Source organism: Podarcis bocagei (assembly GCF_964188305.1).
Source record: "Podarcis bocagei genome assembly, chromosome: 12".
NCBI lineage: Eukaryota > Metazoa > Chordata > Lepidosauria > Squamata > Lacertidae > Podarcis > Podarcis bocagei.
Genome location: NC_138137.1, coordinates 9,794,379 through 9,816,278, shown reverse-complemented (window position 1 = coordinate 9,816,278; position 21,900 = coordinate 9,794,379). Strand labels below are relative to the sequence as shown.

Below are 21,900 nucleotides of genomic sequence, written 5' to 3'. Positions count from 1 at the left end.
CACCCACACACGCTTTTCAATGCACTACAGTAAACTCCCCATGTACTCTATTTTGGACATGACTACGTCAGGCACATGAAGAACGAGCCTAGCTCTCCAGGTCAGGGCTTCCCAAACTGTGGTCTGCACATCACCAGTAGTCCATAAACTCGATTCAGGTGGTCCACGGTGTGTCTCTAAAAATACAACAGAGAGGAATGAAATATTAAGTGGTCTGCCAAAACTCTAAGCATTTTTCAGGTGGTCCATGGAGAGAAATCCCTGGGAACCACTGATCTAGCTTGTTTGTGAGAAGTGTGAACTGTCCCATTCTCAAAGTTCAAACATCAAAATCTAGTGGAAAGTATTTATATTATTAACTATCATTCGTGTTTTTAATCCCATTGCTATAAGTAATCAGGAATGTAAATCCATGTTGGCTTGATTAAGGCCCATAGCATTTACTATACACAGCTTCCTTCCGCAAAGTTCCCAAAACAAGCTTTCCCCACCGGAGGCTATTCCATAAAGAGAGAGAGGGAGGGAGGGAGGGAGGGAGGGAGGGAGGGAGGGGGGGACTATTTAACAAACAGACACCACCAAGGAAGATATTCCTGAGTTTTTGTTTAATTTTTCAGTGTTACAATCTAGAACAGTAAAAACAAGGGATGAAAAGTTAAAGAGACAAAAAGAGTGCTGGCAAATTTGCAGCGGAGACCTGGCAACAGGCTTTGATTCCTCCCACCCCGTAAAACTGAAGATGGAGAAGGAACAAAGGCGAAGCTCTGGATGAGTTGTGTCGCAATCAGCCACTTCCATGCTCCATATGAATTACCACCCATTTCCATGCTCTAGCTAAATCTACACACGTGGACCTGTTTCCTTTGTAAGTAGTAACCAGAGTTGCTGGGGAAATTGGAACTTTGTTCTGGAAACATGAAAAATTGGTTTCTCTAGAGTGAACATCAATTTGATTGATTGATTTGATTGATTGATTGATCAGTCGTCTTATTTCTCCCTGCATATCACTAGCTTCTCACAACATTATCAGGGATACAGACAGTCAAAACCAGGGACGGCTCAAGACATTTTGGCACCTGAGGCGAAAAACAAAATGGCGTCAACCTGCCCACCTGGGAGGAAAAGGTGAGCAAAGATCTACACCGGGAACAAGTGGGGAATAAATATCTACATCAGGAACAAAAGGGGGAGGGAAGATCTGTATTGGGGAAAAGCGAGGGAATCAAGTCAACCATACTCAAAGTGGGAATCAAAGGCTATAATGGGGGAGAAGGGGGCCTGCTCTTAATCACACCAGGCAGGTACAGACACACACACCCCCAGGAGACCCCAGAAGGCAGCCCCTGGTATTTCCTCCATAGCGGTGGGAAGAGACCTATTTGCTGAGGCCACTTCTATTCATCAGATCCGGCCTCCAAAGACCATGCTGCAGCCATCGCTGTAAGCGATGCATTCCTTGGAGGCTGGATCTGCTGCCCTGCAGATACTGCCATCTGAGGCAGTCGCTTCCCCTTGCCTCATAGGTGGGCTGGCCCTGGTCATAATTCAGTTAAAGGTAGAAGCTGGAGCCTGACTTGAAGGAGACAGAAGTGAGTGAGCAGGGCAGGGCAGATGGCAAAGCGTTTTTACCGGATCCAGCAACCCCAGTGGCGTTAGATGCTGATGTTGCAAACCCCCAGGGCTGGAATATAAGCAACCTCAGAATTTAAAATTTCCTGGTTGAAGTGCCAGACTCACTGCTAAAGTTTATGTTGAAGCAAGAAACACTCATATTGTTTTTTTCTCTCATGGGATGTACAGAGCAACAACTTAAATATGATGTTCCAAAGAAAGTATGAGTAATTAAAGATTTGACTTGCATAATATTGGAAATATAAATATCTGTTGCAGCATAGATTTGTGGACTGACTGTGTTTGATACCATATCTAAAAGAAAAGGAATCTGGTTCTTATATGTTCCAACTCTTCACTATTTATAAGGGGATAAAATTTCTTAGGCTATGAAGATAATTCACATCCTATTAGCACAATATCCTATTAACTTTACTCATATTTCCTATTACCTGTCCAGAATATTATATTTTTATGTGTATTTGTGTATATCTATATATATATATCTAAATACACCTGAAACAAGGTTCCCCCATACACAACACGTACAGGGAGAACTGTCCCATTTCTTCAACAATAAAGGATAAAAATGCTTTAAATCTACAAAGAAAAATATAACACCAAGGCTGAATTCAATAGCCAGGATCCAAAGAACACGCAGCTCATTCTAGATTCCAAGGAAGCTTTTTGCTTATGATTCTCAAACAGCCAATTGTGCCCCATGGCAGGCCTGGGAAACTGTATCCAGCGGGGAGCAGGGTCCTTAATAACCAAGTCACTGGCAGGTGGGCAGGGAATTTCAAAGATAGGAACCAAGAGTGCTCTCTACGTGAGCTCCCAATGCTTCATTTATAGCCTGGTTTGAATTCAGGCCAGAGATACAAAGGAACAATGTCCCTGCAAAGGAAGAATTGAGAGCACACTCCCCTTATTTGTCTTCCTTTTCACCATAGCTTCTGCTTTAGCCGAGTTTCCTGCATTGCAGGGGAGTGGACTCCCTAAAAACTCCAAATCTTACAATTGTATTATTCTAGTTGCTGCTTGAACTTGCCCTTGCCTGACATCATATACAACATCAGACCAGGGGAAGGTGGTCGTGGTTTTGCTCCAAAAACCCTGGTAGGTTAAGCTCTGAAGCCTGGCAGATCTAACTAGACCAGAAAGTCGGAAGTTCCCTATCACTGCCCCTTGGCAAGCTGCCTTTGTAAATTGAGGACACTTTCCAAAAGGAAATACAGTGGTACCTTGGAAGTTGAACAAAGTCCATTCGACTTCCAAAATGTTCAGAAATCAAGGCAGGGCTTATGATTGGCTGCAGAAAGCTCCTGCAGCCAATCAGAAGCTTCAGAAGCCACATTGGCCATTTGGGTTCCAAAGAATGTTTGCAAACCAGAACAGTCACTTCCGGGTTTGCAATGTTCGGGAGCCAAAACGTTCAATTTGCAAGGCATTCGTCAGCCAGGGCACAACTGTATGAACATTTACTCTTTTAAGTAAAAAAAATGCCATTGGGCGCACACATTCAAAAGTCCTCATGCACACTTAAAAGTAGTTCTTAGGATCCTGACCAGTATGTAAACTTATTAAAACATGTGGACGGATTACAAACAGAATCAATCTTATCCATTTAAGTTAACAGTTCAACAAGGACTTTGCAGGTAGCATTTTCCAAGTGAGTTCTATTTAAAATATGCCTCCACCACCACGACGTGGTGTCTTCACTTCAAAGAAAAGGTGCAGGTGTAAAAGTTGGAAGCATTCAGAGAACTAGATGAACATTAAGGCAGCCTTTTGGTGCACACAGACGTACCAAAAAGAAAACAAGAACAAAAATCGCATATTTCATGGGCCAGAAACCGAAGAAGTTGCCTCATCCAAAGTCAGACCCACAGTGGATCTACTTCAGTACTGAACACAATGACTGGCAACATCTCTCTGGGGCTTGAAGTCCTACCAGGAGATGCTCTGGGTTGAATCTGGTACCTCCTGCGTCCAAAGTAGATGTTCTGCCATGAAGCTATGACCAGCCCAGCTTCCTTCTGCATCTGGAGAGCCAGTGACAAACGTGCTAACCAGAAAACTGAAGGCCAATTCAGTCCTCCACCAAAATATTTCAAGGCTGGGTTCCCAAGGTTGCTCAAACAGGCTGTTCACCACCACCCCTGCCCCAAGTATTTTTTTTTAAAAAAAAACAACTGTAGAAAGAAGGAAATGGGGCACATAACATCACAGGAAACTAGCCAATCAGTTTGGGGGCACAGCAGGCTTTGTCTTCATACAGGAATAATGGATTTCCCCTGAGCTCAGTCCTTAAGAGTATATGATAAGTGTGCTTTTACAGTGGGCTCATTAAGTACACCTGGATGCACCTTTTACGAGTCTTTGTTGCTAGCTTCAGCCTTGCGCTGGCTCAGAAAGTGGCGCTCAAGATTGATGGTCACCTCCCTCTGGAGGTTCCTGCTGCTGTTTTTCCCCACTGTGTGGATCCACAGGTGCTGAAGAACTTGCTGGGCGGTGTAGCGCTTCTGGGGGTCAATCACAAGGAGTCTGCTGATCAGGTCCTTTGCAGCTGTTGGGGGCAAGAACAAAGCAGTGAGCGTGAGGTTGTTTGGAACAAACTGGAGAAATGGGTATCTGAAGAAGTGTGCATGCACACGAAAGCTCATACCAAGAACTAACTTAGTTGGTCTTTAAGGTGCTACTGGAAGGAATTTTTTTATTATGGAGAAATGGGGTGACAGTTAACAGTCAGTATATAATAATAATAATAATAAATAATAATAATTTATTATTTGTACCCCGCCCATCTGGCTGGGTCTCCCCAGCTACTCTGGGCAGCTTCCAACAAAGATTAAAAATACACTAAAATGTCACACATTAAAAACTTCCCTGAACAGGGCTGCCTTCAGATGTCTTCTAAATGTCAGGTAGTTGTTTATCTCTTTAACATCTGATGGGAGGGCGTTCCACAAGGCGGGCGCCACTACCAAGAAGGCCCTCTGCCTGGTTCCCTGTAGCTTTGCTTCTCGCAGTGAGGGAACAGCCAGAAGGCCCTCAGCGCTGGACCTCAGTGTCCGGGCAGAACAATGGGGATGGAGACTAGCAGGTCTAATTCAGGCATCCCCAAACTCGGCCCTCCAGATGTTTTGGGATGACATGACAACTCCCATTACCCCTAGCTAACAGGACCAGTGGTCAGGGATGATGGCAGTTGTAGTCGCAAAACAGATGGAGGGCCGAGTTTGGGGATGGCTGATCTAATTCATCATTCAACAGATACGGTGGCTGCAAACTCTACCACACCGAGTGAGACTTGTAGGCAGATAATGGGAGAGGTTTTTGCTGCCCGTGGCAATGTTAAGAGTAGTTCTCAAGGCAATTTTAAATACAGCATTTTCTTATCAGATCTAACCAAACTCATAACGCTAAAGTTTAATGGTATGTGCCAAAAAGACCAATGCAACTAAATTCTGCACTTCTCAAGAAAGACGGATGCCAACAACATAAATCACAGAACTGTCCAACACACACAGTCCTGGCTATCAACTCCCCGGTCTGCTTTTAGGAAACTTACCAGCCGAAATGTTGTCCCAGTATGGTGAGAGAAATTCATAATGCCCAAGTTGTATGATTCGAAACAGCTCCTCTTGATCTCTTTCGTGACTCCGGAAGGGGGGGAATCCACAAAGCAAAATATAGAGTATAATGCCAGTAGCCCACATGTCCACCTCTAGTCCATAGCCTATGGGAGCAGAAAGATAAATCCAGAATCTTTAACATATGCAACCAGTTTATAAGGAACAGCCGCTTTCATTAAAAATGTAAATGAAATATTGGAGTAAAATGAAAAATCTCCTTTCAAATGGCACTGAGATTATACTCATGCAGTGCACATACATGCCTAGTTAGATGTAAGCTACATTGGTCTTCAATGGGACTTACTCAAATGGAAAGGTGCATAGTTGTCAAGGACTGGGCAAAGGAGGAGTGGTGGAGCAGGGCAGGGAGGAGGAAGAGGAAGACAGATAGATTTTCAACAGGGGTTTGAGGGAGGGTGCAGCTCAGAGGCAGATGAGGGGGAAAGTTGGGAAATCATGGGAGAGCCAGAGCAACACCCAGCTGACACGTTGTCATTAGAAAGCATTCCAGGCCCTCCATCTCCCAGAACCCGGCAAGCCTTAAAAGTAGGAGAGCAAAGAGCTCAAAGACAGAGGGAATATAGCAGCACCTGTAGAGGAGGTGATGAGGATGATGACGAATAATAATAGTAATAATAATGAGGAATGAGGAAATGGAAGAGAAGGGGGGTGGAGATTCACTTGGGACAACGCCATTATCCAAGAGGCTGGGTTCTACAGCCTCTCCCTGCAAAGACTGAAATAAAAAAGGACAGTAAGAAACTTTTCCTTGTCTTTATACTTTCCTGGGCAACCAGCCGGGAGCCGATGACAGCATCCTGACAATAGTAGTGCAGTCTGTGTGCTTCTTAATCTTTTTAAACTTGGGAATCCCCATTAAACTTTCTCTAGCTTTTCTCTCATCTCCCATTCCCGGGACAGCACCAATAAGAAGAAGAAGAGGAGGAGTTTGGATTTGATATCCCACTTTATCACTACCCGAAGGAGTCTCAAAGCGGCTAGCAATCCCCCACAACAAACACTCTGTGAGAGACTTCAGAGATGTGTGACTAGCTCAAGGTCACCCAGCAGCTGCACGTGGAGGAGCAGGGATGCGAACCCGGTTCACCAGATTACGAGTCCACCGCTCTTAACCACTACACTACCATACCACACAATAAACTGTTCTATAAGTAAACATACACAAAAGTTGTGTGCAAAGAATCTGCTGATGCTATATTGAAAGATTTACTAATACCAACACCACCTTTAGCAAAGAAATAGGATGTGCAGGGAATCATCATAAGAATAAGCAGCAGTTTTTAAAACTCTCTTTTTTCCAAATCACATTAGGATGATGGAGCAGTGAGGGTGCTGTCACTTCCGGTGGAGGGGGGGCGGGTATTCAGTGACTGCATTCTTCCAAGATGCAATCCACCCTGGACTTTGCTAGAAAGCAAGGAAGATACGACTTGCTTCAGGTATCTACCCTTTCTTAGAACATCACAACCTAAGCTTTCATGCTACAAAGCCAAGAGGGAAGATTGCCCTACAGCTTACAGAGCAGTGGTTTTCAAGCAGATTTTCAAAAGAAACCCAGTATGGCCTGTCCATCAATTCTAACACTATTAAGGAACTGAATATGGAGAAGTGGGATACATAAGAAGGTAAAAATAAGCTAGTGGTGATCCCAATATCCCAGAGTATGTTTATCTGCCCTGTACAAGCTCTCATCCAGAAGACAGCAAACTGTTGGAAAAAAGAATGAGAAGCCCAATTATATTTCTTGTTCAATACTGCATCTAACAAATATTTGGATAATAGGACAATGCACTAGGTTACTTGGAGCATATTAAAAGAGTTAAACTTTATATTCACCAGTCTCAGCCAGTATTTCAGGAGCAACGTAAGTTGGAGTTCCACACACGGTGAATATGGGTTTGGTCACCTGTTTTGCAAGGCCAAAATCTGCTAGTTTCAATGTGGTAGTTTTGTCTGGATTACGCTGGACCTGTGCAGGAACAAAAAAAATTCAGAACAAGCTGGTGTGGTCCTGTGACTTTAATTCAGAACTGGGTAACAAAAGAGTGGCCAAAACCCAGATAATGCAATCAGGTAACTTGCCAGACAGTAGACAAACATTGCACTCAGATTTCTGTTGTAGACCGCCTTTTCTGTGATGTAGGTATGATGTTTCTGGGGGTGGTGTTGGACTCCAGGCCGGGCAATTAAAAATGTCTATATAAGGGCTTGCGCGCATGGCTTGGGGTTGTTGTAAGTCCTGTAAGGACTCTCCTGCGCATGGGGAAGCACCCTGTTGCAACTGTTAATAAAGATCAGGCTTACTTGCTGCTTTGCTTCTCAATATTCTCTGGTTGGTCTCGTGTTATTTTTTCCTACCGATAGAGAACCTACAAAAAGGACTCTATATGGGCTCTTGGGTACCCCATAAGGGAAAAGGAGCAGGTTTTTTTAACTTATATCATAACTATATCTCAAATGACAGAATTATATTCCAAATTACAGTATGAATTTATGTGTGAGTCCTTACAGTTACCTGGTTAGCAGGTCACTAGTGATTTCAGGGAAAGAACAAGTGCCCACAGCTGCACGCTTCAAATCTTTGCATTTCTCTATGCTGTATCTCTTTACAACACAAGATGGCAATACTACATTATTATTTCAAAACATTTGCAGGAACTAGACTCCCTCTATATTCCCAGGCCTGCATAAAACCAATGGAACAGCACAAAGCCTTGTCAATACAGTACCTCGGGTTACATACGCTTCAGGTTACAGACTCCGCTAACCCAGAAATAGTACCTCGGGTTAAGAACTTTGCTTCAAGATGAGAACAGAAATCGTGCTCTGGCGGCGCGGCAGCAGCGGGAGGCCCCATTAGCTAAAGTGGTGCTTCAGGTTAAGAAGAGTTTCAGGTTAAGAACAGACCTCCAGAACGAATTAAGTTCTTAACCTGAGGTACCACTAGTAGATAGGTAGCCGTGTTGGTCTGCCATAGTCAAAATAAAAAAAAATCCTTCCAGTAGCACCTTAAAGACCAACTAAGTTAGTTCTTGGTATGAGCTTTCGTGTGCATGCACACTTCTGAGTGTATCTGAAGAAGTGTGCATGCACACGAAAGCTCATACCAAGAACTAACTTAGTTGGTCTTTAAGGTGCTACTGGAAGGAATTTTTTTATTTTGAGGTACCACTGTATTCTTTTCTCTATAACCGCTTAAGCTTCTATTAGCACCTAGGTGTAATCTCCATTTCCAAGCTTGCTATTGTCAAAGAAACTGAAGTGTGCTTGTGTAATGCAAATTAATATCAAGTGTGGAAAGTGGTGGATTCTCCTTCCTTGGAGGATTTTAAGCAGAGGTGGCCATCTGTCCTGGATGCTTTAGTTGAGATTCCTGCAATGCAGGGGGTGGGTCTAGATCAGTGTTTCCCAACCGGTGTTCCGCGGCACACTAGTGTGCCGCGAGACGTTGCCTGGTGTGCCGTGGGAGGGAGGCGGGCGAGTCGGGCGGCGAGAGGCGGGGCGGCGGCGGCGAGGAGAGGCCGCCCAGCGCGGGGCTCTCGCCGTCTGCCTGCCTGGCTGCCTGCGTGGCGCTGACGTCACGGGGCTGTAACGTGCCCCACATAGGCACACGCGGGGCGGCGAGCGAGCTCCCTCCCACATCCCATCGCCGCTCGCTTCGGCCGGCCTACTGGGCTGTCGCAGGCGGAAGGCCTGCGCATGCACGAGGTTTTCGCGCCTTCAGGATTCCCTTCACGCCTTCCTCCTCCCGGGTCCTTGAGAGCGCGGGAAGCGGCAGCGCGAGACCGGCGTTGAGCCTGGTAGGTATTGCGCTTGCCAAGGCAGTCATTTGGGAAATGAAAACTTGCAAAGCAAGCAACCAGTTCAATCTGAAGTATGTGTATGCTTAATATCCTGTATCTGAAACCTGTTCTGCCCCCTCCCCCACACTTGGTGCCATTTTCATCTACACATGCAGCAGAGTAAGTTGACCCAGAATAGTACCAATTCAGATGGCAGATGGGAGAATGACAGTGCTGAATGCTTTCCCATGTAGAACAGTCCCTGCAAATAAAAACCTAGCATATTTGGAAGAGGGATGCTAGCCTAACCATTACCTTCTATGCTGTTACTATTTTTTTTATTTTTTTTTACATAAGTAAAAAGTGACCTTTCCCCATCTGGCATGGTGGTGTGCCTCGAGATTTTTTTCATGAAACAAGTGTGCCTTTGCCCAAAAAAGGTTGGGAAACACTGGTCTAGATGACCCTCAGGGTTCCCTTCCAACTCTACATTTCTATGATTCTATAACTGGCAATGTGTTTCATCCTTTGCATTCTCTTTTGCACAATTTTGCTTGGGCGAGGGGCTGAAATGCTGTGCAAAAGCATTATCAGAACGTTTATTAAGCAGGTGGTGTCGGGTGATTCAAATTCAAAGGAAGAATCAGGCAAACTAGACGGAAGGAGGGACTTTAACTAGCAAAGATATTCATATAATGGAGAGCAGAACTACAGGCAAATGCCTCATCAGAAGCAACTGGTTCCACTTGTCAGCCTCTGCCCATCTACCCACATATCCATACCCACTCCCATCACGGATGGACCTCAAACACCTTGGCCTTCCCAGTTCTACACCAAGGGTGCTTTTACTGGGATGAGGCAGGCTGCTGGTGGTGGTCCTTGCCTCCTGTCTTCCTGGTCCCCAACCGCACATCCATCTTCGCTGCTAATCACTAGAAAGGCCCCACCACCTCAATTTACCTATGTGGCTGTTTTCAGCAGAGGGGAGGGGGAAGCCAGCCTAGACGAGAGCTGCAGACTACCAGAATCTGCCTCCTCTGTCACAACAAACAGTTAAATCAACACTTCTTTCTCAGATGCATCAAGCATGTGTTTTGGATGGGGGACGTTCAGGTTTCTGGTTCTCTAGGAAGGCTTTCTGTCCGAGGGAGGCTATAAATCTGCTATTTATTGTTTTAGCTTCCTTGAATTTTCAAGCCCTGGGTATAGAAAATCAATCTCAGAGAAAGGGGGTGGAAGAAGAAGTACGGCTGCGAGTTTGAGAGGAGATATGTGGGAGGAAAAGAGATGTAATCACTGAACTTCAGTATCACAGACTAAAAAGAAAGACAAAAACAAATGAGGTGCCAGTACATAAGGTATCTGTTCTAGTCGGTATATTTTTCCTTGCAAGTACGAGTTATTCTCTTATGAAACCTGTGAATTTTTCGTTAAAGAACAAAAGCAAAGCCAGGGAGCCACACAAAAGCTGTTTAGTGTGCCTATTTACCTTTAAGTTAAACCTTTAAACACCACCAAGGGCCTTCTAGTGGTACCCTCACTGCAAGAAGTGTCACTACAGGGAGGGCCTTCTCGGTAGTGGCACCCACCTTGTGGAACGCCCACCCATCAGATGTCAAGGAGATGAATAACTGCATAACTTTTAGAAGACATCTGATGGCAGCCCTGTATAGGGAAGCTTTTTAATGTATGTTTTATGTTTCTATATACAGTGGAACCTCTACTTACCACCATAATCCGTACCAGCGGCCCGTCCTTTAGGTGAAATGGGTCGCTGGTAGAAGCGCCGTTATGCGCATGAGCAGATGGCGGCAGCTGCTTCTGCGTGTGCGTGTATTGTGGCAAACCTGGTATTTACTTCCGGGTTTGCCACAGTTCACGACTTGGATCGGGCCCAAGTAGAGGCAGTCGTAAGTAGAGGTTCTACTGTATGTTGGAAGCCGCCCAGCGTGACCAGGGCAACCCAGTCAGATGGGCAAGGTACAAACAATAAAATCGTTGTTGTTGTTGATGTTGTTGTTATTTAAATTTCTATGTTGCCCTTCATCAGAGGATGGCAGGGTGATTTACAATATAAGAACACAAATATATGTAATATGGTAACAAACAAAAACTGTACCCCCAGCATCTAGTATAGCTAGGCAAGACCTAGAATAATGTGCTCTGAGGGAGTCTTCACATTATAGGACCTGAAGACTTAAGAATCTCTCCATATGTGCACAAACTAGAGAGAACCACAGCCGGTCAGAAGCTCCATGCAGCATATACCCATATCAAACAGGTACAGTGGTGCCTCGCAAGACGAAATTAATTCGTTCCGCAAGTCTCTTCGTCTTGCGGTTTTTTCATCTTGCGATGCACGGTTTCCCATAGGAATGCATTGAAAATCAATTAATGCGTTCCTAGGGAAACCGCCTTCAGACCAGGTCCGGGGACAGTCTGCCCCCGGACCTCTTCTGAAGGCTGGGGGGGGGGACAAGGGCTTTTCTTCCCACCCCCAGCATTTTAAAAAACCCTGGAACAGCGGAGGACTTCTCCGCTGTCCGGGGCGATTTAAAAGCCCCTGGGAAGGCAGGCAGGGGGGACAAAGACTTTCGCCCCCTGCCCGCCTTCAGAAGGTGTTCCCGCCCCCCTCCCCACTTCGGAACAGCTTTCCGAAGTGGGGCGGCTGGGGCAGGTGTCCCCGCCCCCCCTCCCCACTTCGGAACAGCTTTCCGAAGTGGGGCGGCTGGGGCAGGTGTCCCCGCCCCCCTCCCCACTTCGGAACAGCTTTCCGAAGTGGGGCGGCGGGGGCAGGTGTCCCCGCCCCCCCTTCGGAACAGCGTTTTAAAATGCTGGGGTTCGGCAGCGCTTCGCTCCCGACCCCCAGCATTTTAAAACCTCCCCGGGACACGGGGAGATTTTAAAATGCTGGGGGTCGGCAGCTAACGCTTCGCTCCCGCCCGCCAGCATTTTAAGATCGCCCGGGGCAGGCGGGGGGGGGGAAGGCAGGACATGGGGAGATTTTAAAATGCTGGGGGTCGGCAGCGCTTCGCTCCCGACCCCCAGCATTTTAAAACCTCCCCGGGACACGGGGAGATTTTAAAATGCTGGGGGTCGGCAGCGCTTCGCTCCCGACCCCCAGCATTTTAAAACCTTCCCGGGACACGGGGAGATTTTAAAATGCTGGGGGTCGGCAGCGCTTCGCTCCCGACCCCCAGCATTTTAAAATCTCCCCGGGACAGGGGGAGATTTTAAAATGCTGGGGGTCGGCAGCTAACGCTTCGCTCCCGACCCCCAGCATTTTAAAACCTCCCCGGGACACGGGGAGATTTTAAAATGCTGGGGGTCGGCAGCTAACGCTTCGCTCCCGACCCCCAGCATTTTAAAATCTCCCCGGGACAGAGACTTCTCTGCTGTCCCTTGGAGATTTTAAAATGCTGGGGGTCGGCAGCGAACGCTTCGCTCCCGCCCGCCAGCATTTTAAGATCGCCCGGGGCAGGCGGGGGGGGAAGGCAGGCGGGGGGAGCAAAGACTTTTGCCCCCCCGCCGGCCTTCAGAAGAGGTCCTCTTCTGAAGGCCGGCTGTGGGCGAAAGTCTTTGCTCCCGACCGCCAGCATTTCCCTATGGGCTTTCGTCTTGCGATGCAAGCCCATAGGGAAATTCATCTTGCGAAGCGCCTCCAAAACAGAAAACCCTTTCGTCTTGCGGGTTTTCCGTCTTGCGAGGCATTCGTCTTGCGGGGTACCACTGTATTTATAGCAAGCTTGTAAAAAGCCACTTGCCTGAATAACAGAGAAAGGCACAAGTTACCTACCGATGAGAGGGCACAGAGGAAGTTTTGTATACTGAAAGAGGGTTGATTATTGTTAATTTTCAAGGTGTCACTATAGCTGACACTAATTAGCAACAGAAGCATGGATAGGCAAGCCAGTAATGGTTTTGTGGGATAGTAGTTTTTGTGGACTTATTTGCAAGGGTGGTTTATAAGCACTGCACGTTGCATTTTTAGTACCATCAACGTATAACTCTGAGTGCAAAATGGTGCCAGTTGTGTCCCAAGCAAGGATATTAGAAGTTATTCTGCGGCTCTCATTCCAGAAATAGCATCCCAACGTTCACACCCTACAGTGTATCTTCCATTTCCTGAAAATTAGTATTTTTGTCCAAAAAGACATACCCAACAAGTACAACCCCTCAGTTGTATATTTATTATTATTATTATTATTATTATTATTATTATTATTATTATTATTATTATTATTATTGATTGCTTGATTGAATTTATATACCACCCTAGACCCAGAGGTCTCAGGGCCGTTCACAGAACTAAATCAGAATATAATACCACAAAATATATAATAAAAATAAAAAACCCTATAAATGCCGCCCCCCCCCCCCGCACATTTCCCAATACTTACCAGAAGATTTTCTGGCTTAAGATCTCTGTGGACAATGTTCTTGCCGTGAATATAGACGAGAGCTTCGCACAGATCAGTTATCATGAGAGCAGCATCACGTTCTGTGAATTTCACACTCTCGATTATGGCATCAAACAGGTCCCCACCGGGAACGTACTCCAAGATTAGGTATATTTCTGCATCGGTTTCAAATACTTCAATCAAACTGACAATGTTTGGGTGGGAAAGGCTCTTTATGATCAGTATTTCATTTTCAAGCATGTCTTCCTTCCCTTTCAGCTTGGACTTATCAATGATTTTCATAGCATAGTTCTGATTAGTGCTGCGGTGATGACACTCCATCACAACAGCAAAGTTCCCGTCTCCAATGGTTCTGCCAATCTCATAGCTCTTCTCCACATCTGCTCTGCTTGAGACATCATGTCTCAGCTTCGCGTCACTGGCCCTACGCGTCTTGTTAATCTCTTTGACGACTTTATGTTCTTCCTCCCTTTCATGCCTAATCAGTTCACCCTCACTATGACCTACTTTCTCTTCTCCTCCATTAGCTTCCTCCTTCGGTTTCCGTACCTCTTCCTTATTCCCCTGAATTTTCAATGGTTTTTCAGTATCTGTCCGAGAACCCTTGATCAACCAACAGCTTTGGTTCACTCTAGAACATTTTCGGTGCTCCTTCTTCAATTCATAGGCATCTCCTACTATGGTACGCTGACTTTCGATGGGCTTCATCTTTCCCAGTTCTTCATCATGATTCTTATGGCTTTCCAGAGCTTGCTCTCTGTCAACGCTCCTTTTTTGCTTCTCCGAGTCTTTTTTGGCATGGCTGAGAGGGGCTGTCCAGGTACTTTGACAAGCAGCGTCGTTCCATGTAATTTTGCCCTCTTCCGCTGAGCTTTCTGACAATTTCCTGCAATTTCTCAATTTCACTGGCCTTTCTACATGATATCTCTGACACGTTCTCATACTCAAGTCCCTGCTCTCAAATGGAAGATCAGTCTGTCTTTCCTTCTGCAATTTTTGCCTGAGTTCCCTTTCTCTTTGGCACTTCTCACACCTCACTATCATGTCCGAACTCTTTTCTGCTTCACTTTCAAGGCATTTCTCTTGATTAAAATATCTCTCGCATTCTCTCGCTTTTCTAGATGGCTTTGCATCTTGCTCTTCATTCCAGTTATCTCTGACCCACCTCTTTTTGGTCCTCACCTTCTCCTCTTGCCTGACCTTGGTCTGAACTTTCACTTCATGCCTATTAATTAGTTTAGGAGATATGGCATCCAGACAGTTCTTGGCAGCTATGGGCTCAAGGCTCTTTTCCAGTTTGGAAGACTTTTCATACAGCCTGTTTTTGGGTTTCTGAGTTTGTTCCCAGTTTTGTGTGGCTCCAGTGCGGGGTGCATAGGGGTTGTCAGGGAAAAGCTCTTGTATTGCCGCCTCGAGGTTCTTCGGGGTTAGCTGCTCCTTTCCCATAGCTATAAAGGCATCGCCTTCTCTAAAGAAGTCGGAAACACTTCGGATTTCCCTTCCCTTCAAATTATACAGTTTTCTCACGCGGTCATTCTTCCAGCGTGGAAACCCAAGGGCTTCTGAGATGTCAGCGATCAGTTGTTCAAATGTCTGGACAGATCGGCGATTTAGGAGCAGCGTTATCTTCCTCACTGTGTGCCCACAAGGTTTTACGACAGTGACAATCCTCGGCTTCACTGGGCTGTTCTCGGAATGAATTGTGTGGAAACCAGTCCGGGAATTAATAAATGGGGAACTGAAACAGTTTGTACCAAAGAACGGCTTCCCAAAACTTCCACGGCCAATTGGTGGGCAAGTGCCTTGTAGTCTTCTCTCCGTTATGCAGTTTAAAGAGTGGTCAAAAAATCCTCGACGTTCTGCAAAAGAAAAGATAGCCATTCAAATTTGCAGATGGCACCAAACTGGGAGGGGTGGCTAACACCCCAGAGGACAGGATCACACTTCAAAACGACCTTGACAGATTAGAGAACTGGGCAAAAACAAACAAGATGAATTTTAACAGGGAGAAATGTAAAGTATTGCACTTGGGCAAAAAAATGAGAGGCACAAATACAAGATGGGTGACACCTGGCTTGAGAGCAGTACATGTGAAAAGGATCTAGGAGTCTTGGTTGACCACAAACTTGACATGAGCCAACAGTGTGACGCGGCAGCTAAAAAAGCCAATGCAATTCTGGGCTGCATCAATAGGAGTATAGCATCTAGATCAAGGGAAGTAATAGTGCCACTGTATTCTGCTCTGGTCAGACCTCACCTGGAGTACTGTGTCCAGTTCTGGGCACCACAGTTCAAGAAGGACACTGACAAACTGGAACGTGTCCAGAGGAGGGCAACCAAAATGGTCAAAGGCCTGGAAACGATGCCTTATGAGGAATGGCTAAGGGAGCTGGGCATGTTTAGCCTGGAGAAGAGGAGGTTAAGGGGTGATATGATAGCCATGTTCAAATATATAAAAGGATGTCACATAGAGGAGGGAGAAAGGTTGTTTTCTGCTGCTCCAGAGAAGCGGACACGGAGCAATGGATCCAAACTACAAGAAAGAAGATTCCACCTAAACATTAGGAAGAACTTCCTGACAGCAAGAGCTGTTCGACAGTGGAATTTGCTGCCAAGGAGTGTGGTGGAGTCTCCTACTTTGGAGGTCTTTAAGCAGAGGCTTGACAACCATATGTCAGGAGTGCTCTGATGGTGTTTCCTGCTTGGCAGGGGGTTGGACTCGATGGCCCTTGTGGTCTCTTCCAACTCTATGATTCTATGTTTCTATGATTCTAACTTTTGTTCTCCACGAACTTCTAGTGAACATTTTCTGCAAGTTGGGTGGGCCTAATACACAAAAACTAAGACACTCAGACCAAAGAGCTGCTGTTAACTGATCCCTATTAGCATATTCATATCACTTAACAGGTCCCTTTATATCAGGAATACGTTTGTCCAGTTTGGAACCCCAATTTTCAAGGGAGATATTGACATGTGTTGTCTCGCACCCAAAATAGACTGTGAGGCATTTGAATGGCACAGAGAGATCCAAAATATGTATTAGAAAGCCAATGGTGTGAATTTAAAGTCTGTTTCCAAGTGTTTGTGCCATGTTGAGCTTGGTGGGTTTTTTGGCTAACTTTCATTGGAATATTTTCTGGTGGAGAAAAACACACTATAAAACCAAGTACCATAGATCTGAACAAACAAAAGTTGTCCACAGAGGACTTTTGGAACACTTGTAAGTTAAAACCCAGTGGCCACAACACGGCAATTGGAAGTTTAGGGAAACAAAACAAGTAAACACACATTTCAGTACCCTGTTCTACTTTTAAGGCTATTGGTGGGAGGCAGCCCTTGAGACCTGCTGATTTTTCCCCAGCAGCCTACATCAATATAGAAAAGATATTTCTCCCAAGAAAAGGAGTCAATTCAAACAAAGCATCCGCTCCCAAAATAAAAGGCAGGAAGGGAATTCAAACTCTTCTAAAATAGAAACCAGCATGTTTTTGGATTTCAAAGAACGTCATGCACATCTCTAACTCAGAAGTTCTTAGAGGCAAGGTCACTGCAAATATCACAATCCCCTCTATGGAAACAATGCAAAGAAAAGTGATAAAGTCATTTTTCTACCACAGCATGACTTTAGTGCTGCAATAAAAATACAACTTAGTCATTCTGGCCTATGATTTATATAGTTATAAGCAGTGCTATTTTTCTAGAAAAAGAGGTGCTGGAAATCGCTTGTTCTTTTATAATGGCAATGGCACCCACCTGAGAGGGGCCGGAACTGAGTTTCAGCAAGTTCTGGCTGAAAAAAAGCCCCGGCTATAAGCATATAGAGTAGTTCTTCCAACTCCAGAGATACTATAGTTGTAAAGTTAGGAGCTGAACCTGGACTAACTGATTGCTTCCAGTCATTTCTCTCCTTTCCTAATCTAGTGGAATCTCTTCCCCTCCAACAGTCAACAGGCTAGCTGCATATACAACTGAAACACCCATTATTTGAGCTGGAAGCACCGAGTGCCTCTGAAACCCCAGTCTTTAATAACCTTTGACAACGTCCTAAGTCAATAACATCTTTACATTGAACCTTAATGGACAAGACAACTTGACCTCAATGAAAAGAGACAGGATTGGTCAAATGGAATATCAGGTACCTGGAAAGCAATGCTGGCATCCATGAGATTGATCTCTCTGGGTATCAGGCTGGGCCTTATACAGTGAAGAGTCATATTCAGAGCTTACTAAACCCCACAATAGCTTTCCCAAAAAGATATGAAGCACAGGCAATGTTGCCCATGTGCTACCCACTCAGAGATCACATGTGGTCCTGCCCTAAAATTACAGACTTTGGGGCAGAGACTGTCAGCCATTTTAATATATCTCAGATAAATATCTGAGGTTCAAGGACATCAATATCTTGTGAAATTATATTCCAACCCTATGGAACCTGATGGAGGGACAAAAGGCCATTATGGTGGATAAGCATTCCGGTACTGTAAAAAATCAATCATCCTCTTCAATTGCGCAGTGATCAGAGAATATGACCACCCTAGCTCCATAAAAGAAAGTAACTTTTCAAAAATGGAAACAGGAAGGGAAATTCTTAGATATATGCTATGTTTACATAAGGTTGTATAAAAGGTGTTCTGTTGAATTGTGATTGCCAACTGAGGATCTCCAAACCTCTTATTTCAGTATATTAAAAATGTAAATTCTAAAAAGTGATGCTGTGAAGGACTATGTAATTGGTCAAACCTGCCAAACAGGTCTTTCTTTATTATTTTTTTAAAAGAGTGGCCAAGTACAAGAGACTTGTTGGAGACCCTTCTGGCAGGGAGAACAATTTGGAAATTGGCTGTAGAATGTGCAAACTCAGTGTCTGTTTGAAAGAAGCAGTTTAGTTAAATTAAGATGAGAGAAAAAGGTGGACTGCTTTATGCAATGATCCGACAGGAGTTTGTGGTTTCACCTGGAATTTGAAGAGGGAGCAGTGAATTTAGGGCATTTGCTTGTGTTAAGTGGTATATATTCCCCTATGCTCAGCCTGTATATATGTGTATATAAATCACCAACACAAACGCCACAACACTAGAAAGTTTCCTCCAGTGACCTCGTTCCAAGGGAATAGGACCTGCGTACACTGTGCCCCTTGAGTTCTCATCATTTGGAGAACTGGGACACATGTAAAATATTATGAACCCAGCTGTACACTGGTATGTCAGCATTAGTCCTGATCAGAACACACTCCTATTTAAAAGGGCTAATGACAAAGGTTTAAGAACATTGCCCATGTAGGTAATGCTACGTTTTCACAATAGCACACACACAAAAACCAGTAGCCTCTTTGTTTGTGAAGTTATATCTGAGAGAGTTTCTGTAATGCCTGGAGACGTTTGAAGCCAGGGAAGTCTGTGTAACTCTGCTTGAGAGATACATTGACTGGTTTAATAAATTAATTTAATGTAAGTTGTTGAACACACTTCTCTACAGGGAGGGTGAGGTTTTACTGTCTCTTATAAATTATTGCTCCTACACATGACCAAAAGAATAAATGGTGCCAAGCAGCAAAAACTATGGAATAGACAATGCAAAATCAGAAAATTCAAGCAAATCCATGTGTACGTTTTATACTGGCTGCAGAATTTGGCTTCTCTTCTCAAATGTAGTGTAGTGTATATGATTTTTGTTGAGGGGGATACGTGCAAAAAAACTAAGAATTCATAGTCAAAATTAAAAAATTCCTTCCAGTAGCACCTTAAAGACCAACTAAGTTAGTTCTTGGTATGGGCTTTCGTGTGCATGAATCATACCAAGAACTAACTTAGTTGGTCTTTAAGGTGCTACTGGAAGGAATTTTTTTATTTTGACTATGGCAGACCAACACGGCTACCTATCTGTAATAAGAATTCATAAACATGGTTCTCAAAAGAGAAATACTTTATCCCTCACAGCCTAGGCATAACGCCCATATTTGAATTACATACCCCAACTTTAATATGTGCTAAGTCAATACATGAACCCTCTTCAGATTTTCAGTGTAGTCTGACCAATGTGCATGGGTTGGAGAAGAGGAATATGGCGGCAAGACTCCACCTCGCACCTAAGCATGTACATTTAAAAATCTGAAGAGAACCTGTGAGCACACAAATAAATGCAAGTAGGGACCTCTATACACAATCGGGAGCTTTGACTTTCACCAAGTTCCCAATTACGCAGAGAAGTCCGAATGTACAGTCTTAGGGGTGAAACTTCTTCATCCCGCATGTTCATTGTACGTATGTTAAAAGGTCCCAAAGAGGGCCTTAAATTGAGGCCAAATATATCAGTTCACTAGGCTTGCCAACGTTTCTCACAAAGAGTATAAAAGTTTGAAAGACATACCCAACAGACAGAGGAAGCCTTACAAACAGGAATACACTTGCTTGCATGACTTTCTTGAATCACTTGAGACTCCTGCTCAAATACATGCAAAAATTCTACCAGGTACTGGGGTGCCATCAGGGGGACCGGGGAGATCGAGGCACCCCAAAAAATTCAAGCAGGGGGACAGGTCCCGCATAGCTGCAGTAGTCTCTGCTGGGCCCTCCCACAGCGGTCCCCATCGGGCCTTCCTTGTGGCCACAACGGACCCTGCTGGTCCCCCTTCCAACACATGACATCACACATGTGCAACAAGCCCCCCAAAAGTTGGGTGGAACCCAGCACGTGTGCTGGGCCACAAGGATAACTATTTTGAGCCAGACATGCCATTTTGTTTTTAAAACAGTGAAGCCAGTCCTTTATATTCCTGCTCCAATTCATTGAAGGTGGGGTCAGGGGAAGAGAGGCTTTGTTAGATTTAGAGGTGGGGAGGGGGAATTTCTATTACTAATAGTTTCTCAAGTAGAAAAACCCTTCAAAACACATTCTTATTACGCAGAAGGCCTTTGAAAGAGCATAGCTACCAAAAAAACGACGTTTGAATTTATATCACCAGTGGTCCATTATTTATTTCATTATCATGCAAAAGACCTTTCATTGGCTAATTTACGAGGCTGGTGACTCAATTGCAAATGCCTTTGATTCTTGCCCCTTCCCCAACTAAAGTCAGTGCATTAATCCCAAGGATACTAAAATTATAGTACACAAAGGTATGCACTGTGACAGACCCTCAAATCACTGCATACAAGTATGTGTAAAAGCAGGCTAAAGGAAGGAAACACTGGCATATGTATGCCTCAGCTGAGCACAGTTCAGAACAGCCCTTTGTACGACATGGCTCCCTTGCGTAAACGTACACAGGTTTGCAATGCGCAAGTAGCCATTATCTGTAAGGTGTAACTTGAGTCTTTTAGAACGGTACTGACTTCGATCTCTTGTTCCTTAAAGTAAATTATTCACAACGGCAACTTGCAAGGCCAATGTACACTGTGTGTGCACGAGACTGTACAGGAAGGGGGAGCTAAGAAGGCAAGACACTACACAGCAAGTGTATTGAATTAGTCAGGTGGAAACAAAATGTGACCACAGGCATCCTTTTACAGCACGTGAATTTCACACTGGCATTGTTTACCGGCAACTTAGAAATGGAATCCTGCCTTCTTACCCCAGGTCAGCAAGCAGAAATAAAAGCCAGCAATGAGGGATTTAAGGGGCAAAAATTAAGTTTTAAATTTTTAGAATGCCCTATTTAGTATGCAGATACAGAATTAGTACAGCTGGCTTTGCAGTGGCTTGTGAACACAACCAAGACATCAAGATTTCACGCAATGTGGGGCTTCCCACCTAACCCACAGTTTTCCAAGATCAAATTTAAGATAGAGACTTCCCTGCATGTATTTACTTACCTAAGCTAACCATTCTGCAATGGATAAATCCAGATTTGTCCAGGGTCTGGAAGGAGGGGGAAACCATCTGTGTTGAGAGCTTGAGAGGTTGCTAGTATAACCTGAGACTAACTCCTGTCTGAAGAAGAGTTCAATGTAACCTGACCCTGCCAAAACAGTTCAATTCACTTCTTCAGTCTTGTCTCTTGTAGCTCTGTACCAATTTAATGCTGGGTGTCAATCAAATTTAAGAAACCGGAGCAGACCAGAGAGTTGCATCCACTTCCTTAACTGTGATTAAAGCAGAAGGTGGAAGCGCATCTGCTCTAACTGTGGTTAAGGCTGCCCAAGGGCAAATGCAGATGTACCAATTTGCCACATGCCTGATGCTGGAGAGCAAAATCCCATCTTTAGCCTTCCTCTCTGTCCTGTATATTTCAGCAGACATCTCCTCGGTCTGCAATAAAGTCTAGACTACATTTACATTTTATGTTATTATTGAAACAGGAAAGCATAACTGAATATTACAAATGCTAGACATAAGCAAATATTTAAACCTTTCAATACACACACACACACCATGTGCAACACTAATCTGAAATATTATTAAACTTCTAATCTGAAAACCTGGTTCTTT

The 21,900-nt window shown here is 44.6% G+C and overlaps 1 protein-coding gene across 2 annotated transcripts in view; it reads right to left on the bottom strand.

Annotated features, from left to right (window-relative positions):
• Positions 1 to 588: 588 nt before the first annotated feature.
• Positions 589 to 21,900, bottom strand: part of DCLK3 (doublecortin like kinase 3) — a 31,462-nt gene continuing 10,150 nt past the window's right edge. The window contains exons 1-5 of one of the 2 annotated variants that reach the window (XM_081164524.1): positions 21,285 to 21,312; positions 13,453 to 15,332; positions 7,107 to 7,239; positions 5,186 to 5,353; positions 589 to 4,180 (exon numbers count right to left, since the gene is read on the bottom strand). In XM_081164524.1, the coding sequence (XP_081020650.1) occupies positions 3,984 to 4,180; positions 5,186 to 5,353; positions 7,107 to 7,239; positions 13,453 to 15,332; positions 21,285 to 21,297 (2,391 nt within the window). In that variant the 5' untranslated portion in view covers positions 21,298 to 21,312 and the 3' untranslated portion in view covers positions 589 to 3,983. Of the gene's footprint in view, positions 4,181 to 5,185; positions 5,354 to 7,106; positions 7,240 to 13,452; positions 15,333 to 21,284; positions 21,313 to 21,900 lie in introns of those variants that run through there. The other variant, XM_081164523.1, reaches the window with a different exon arrangement.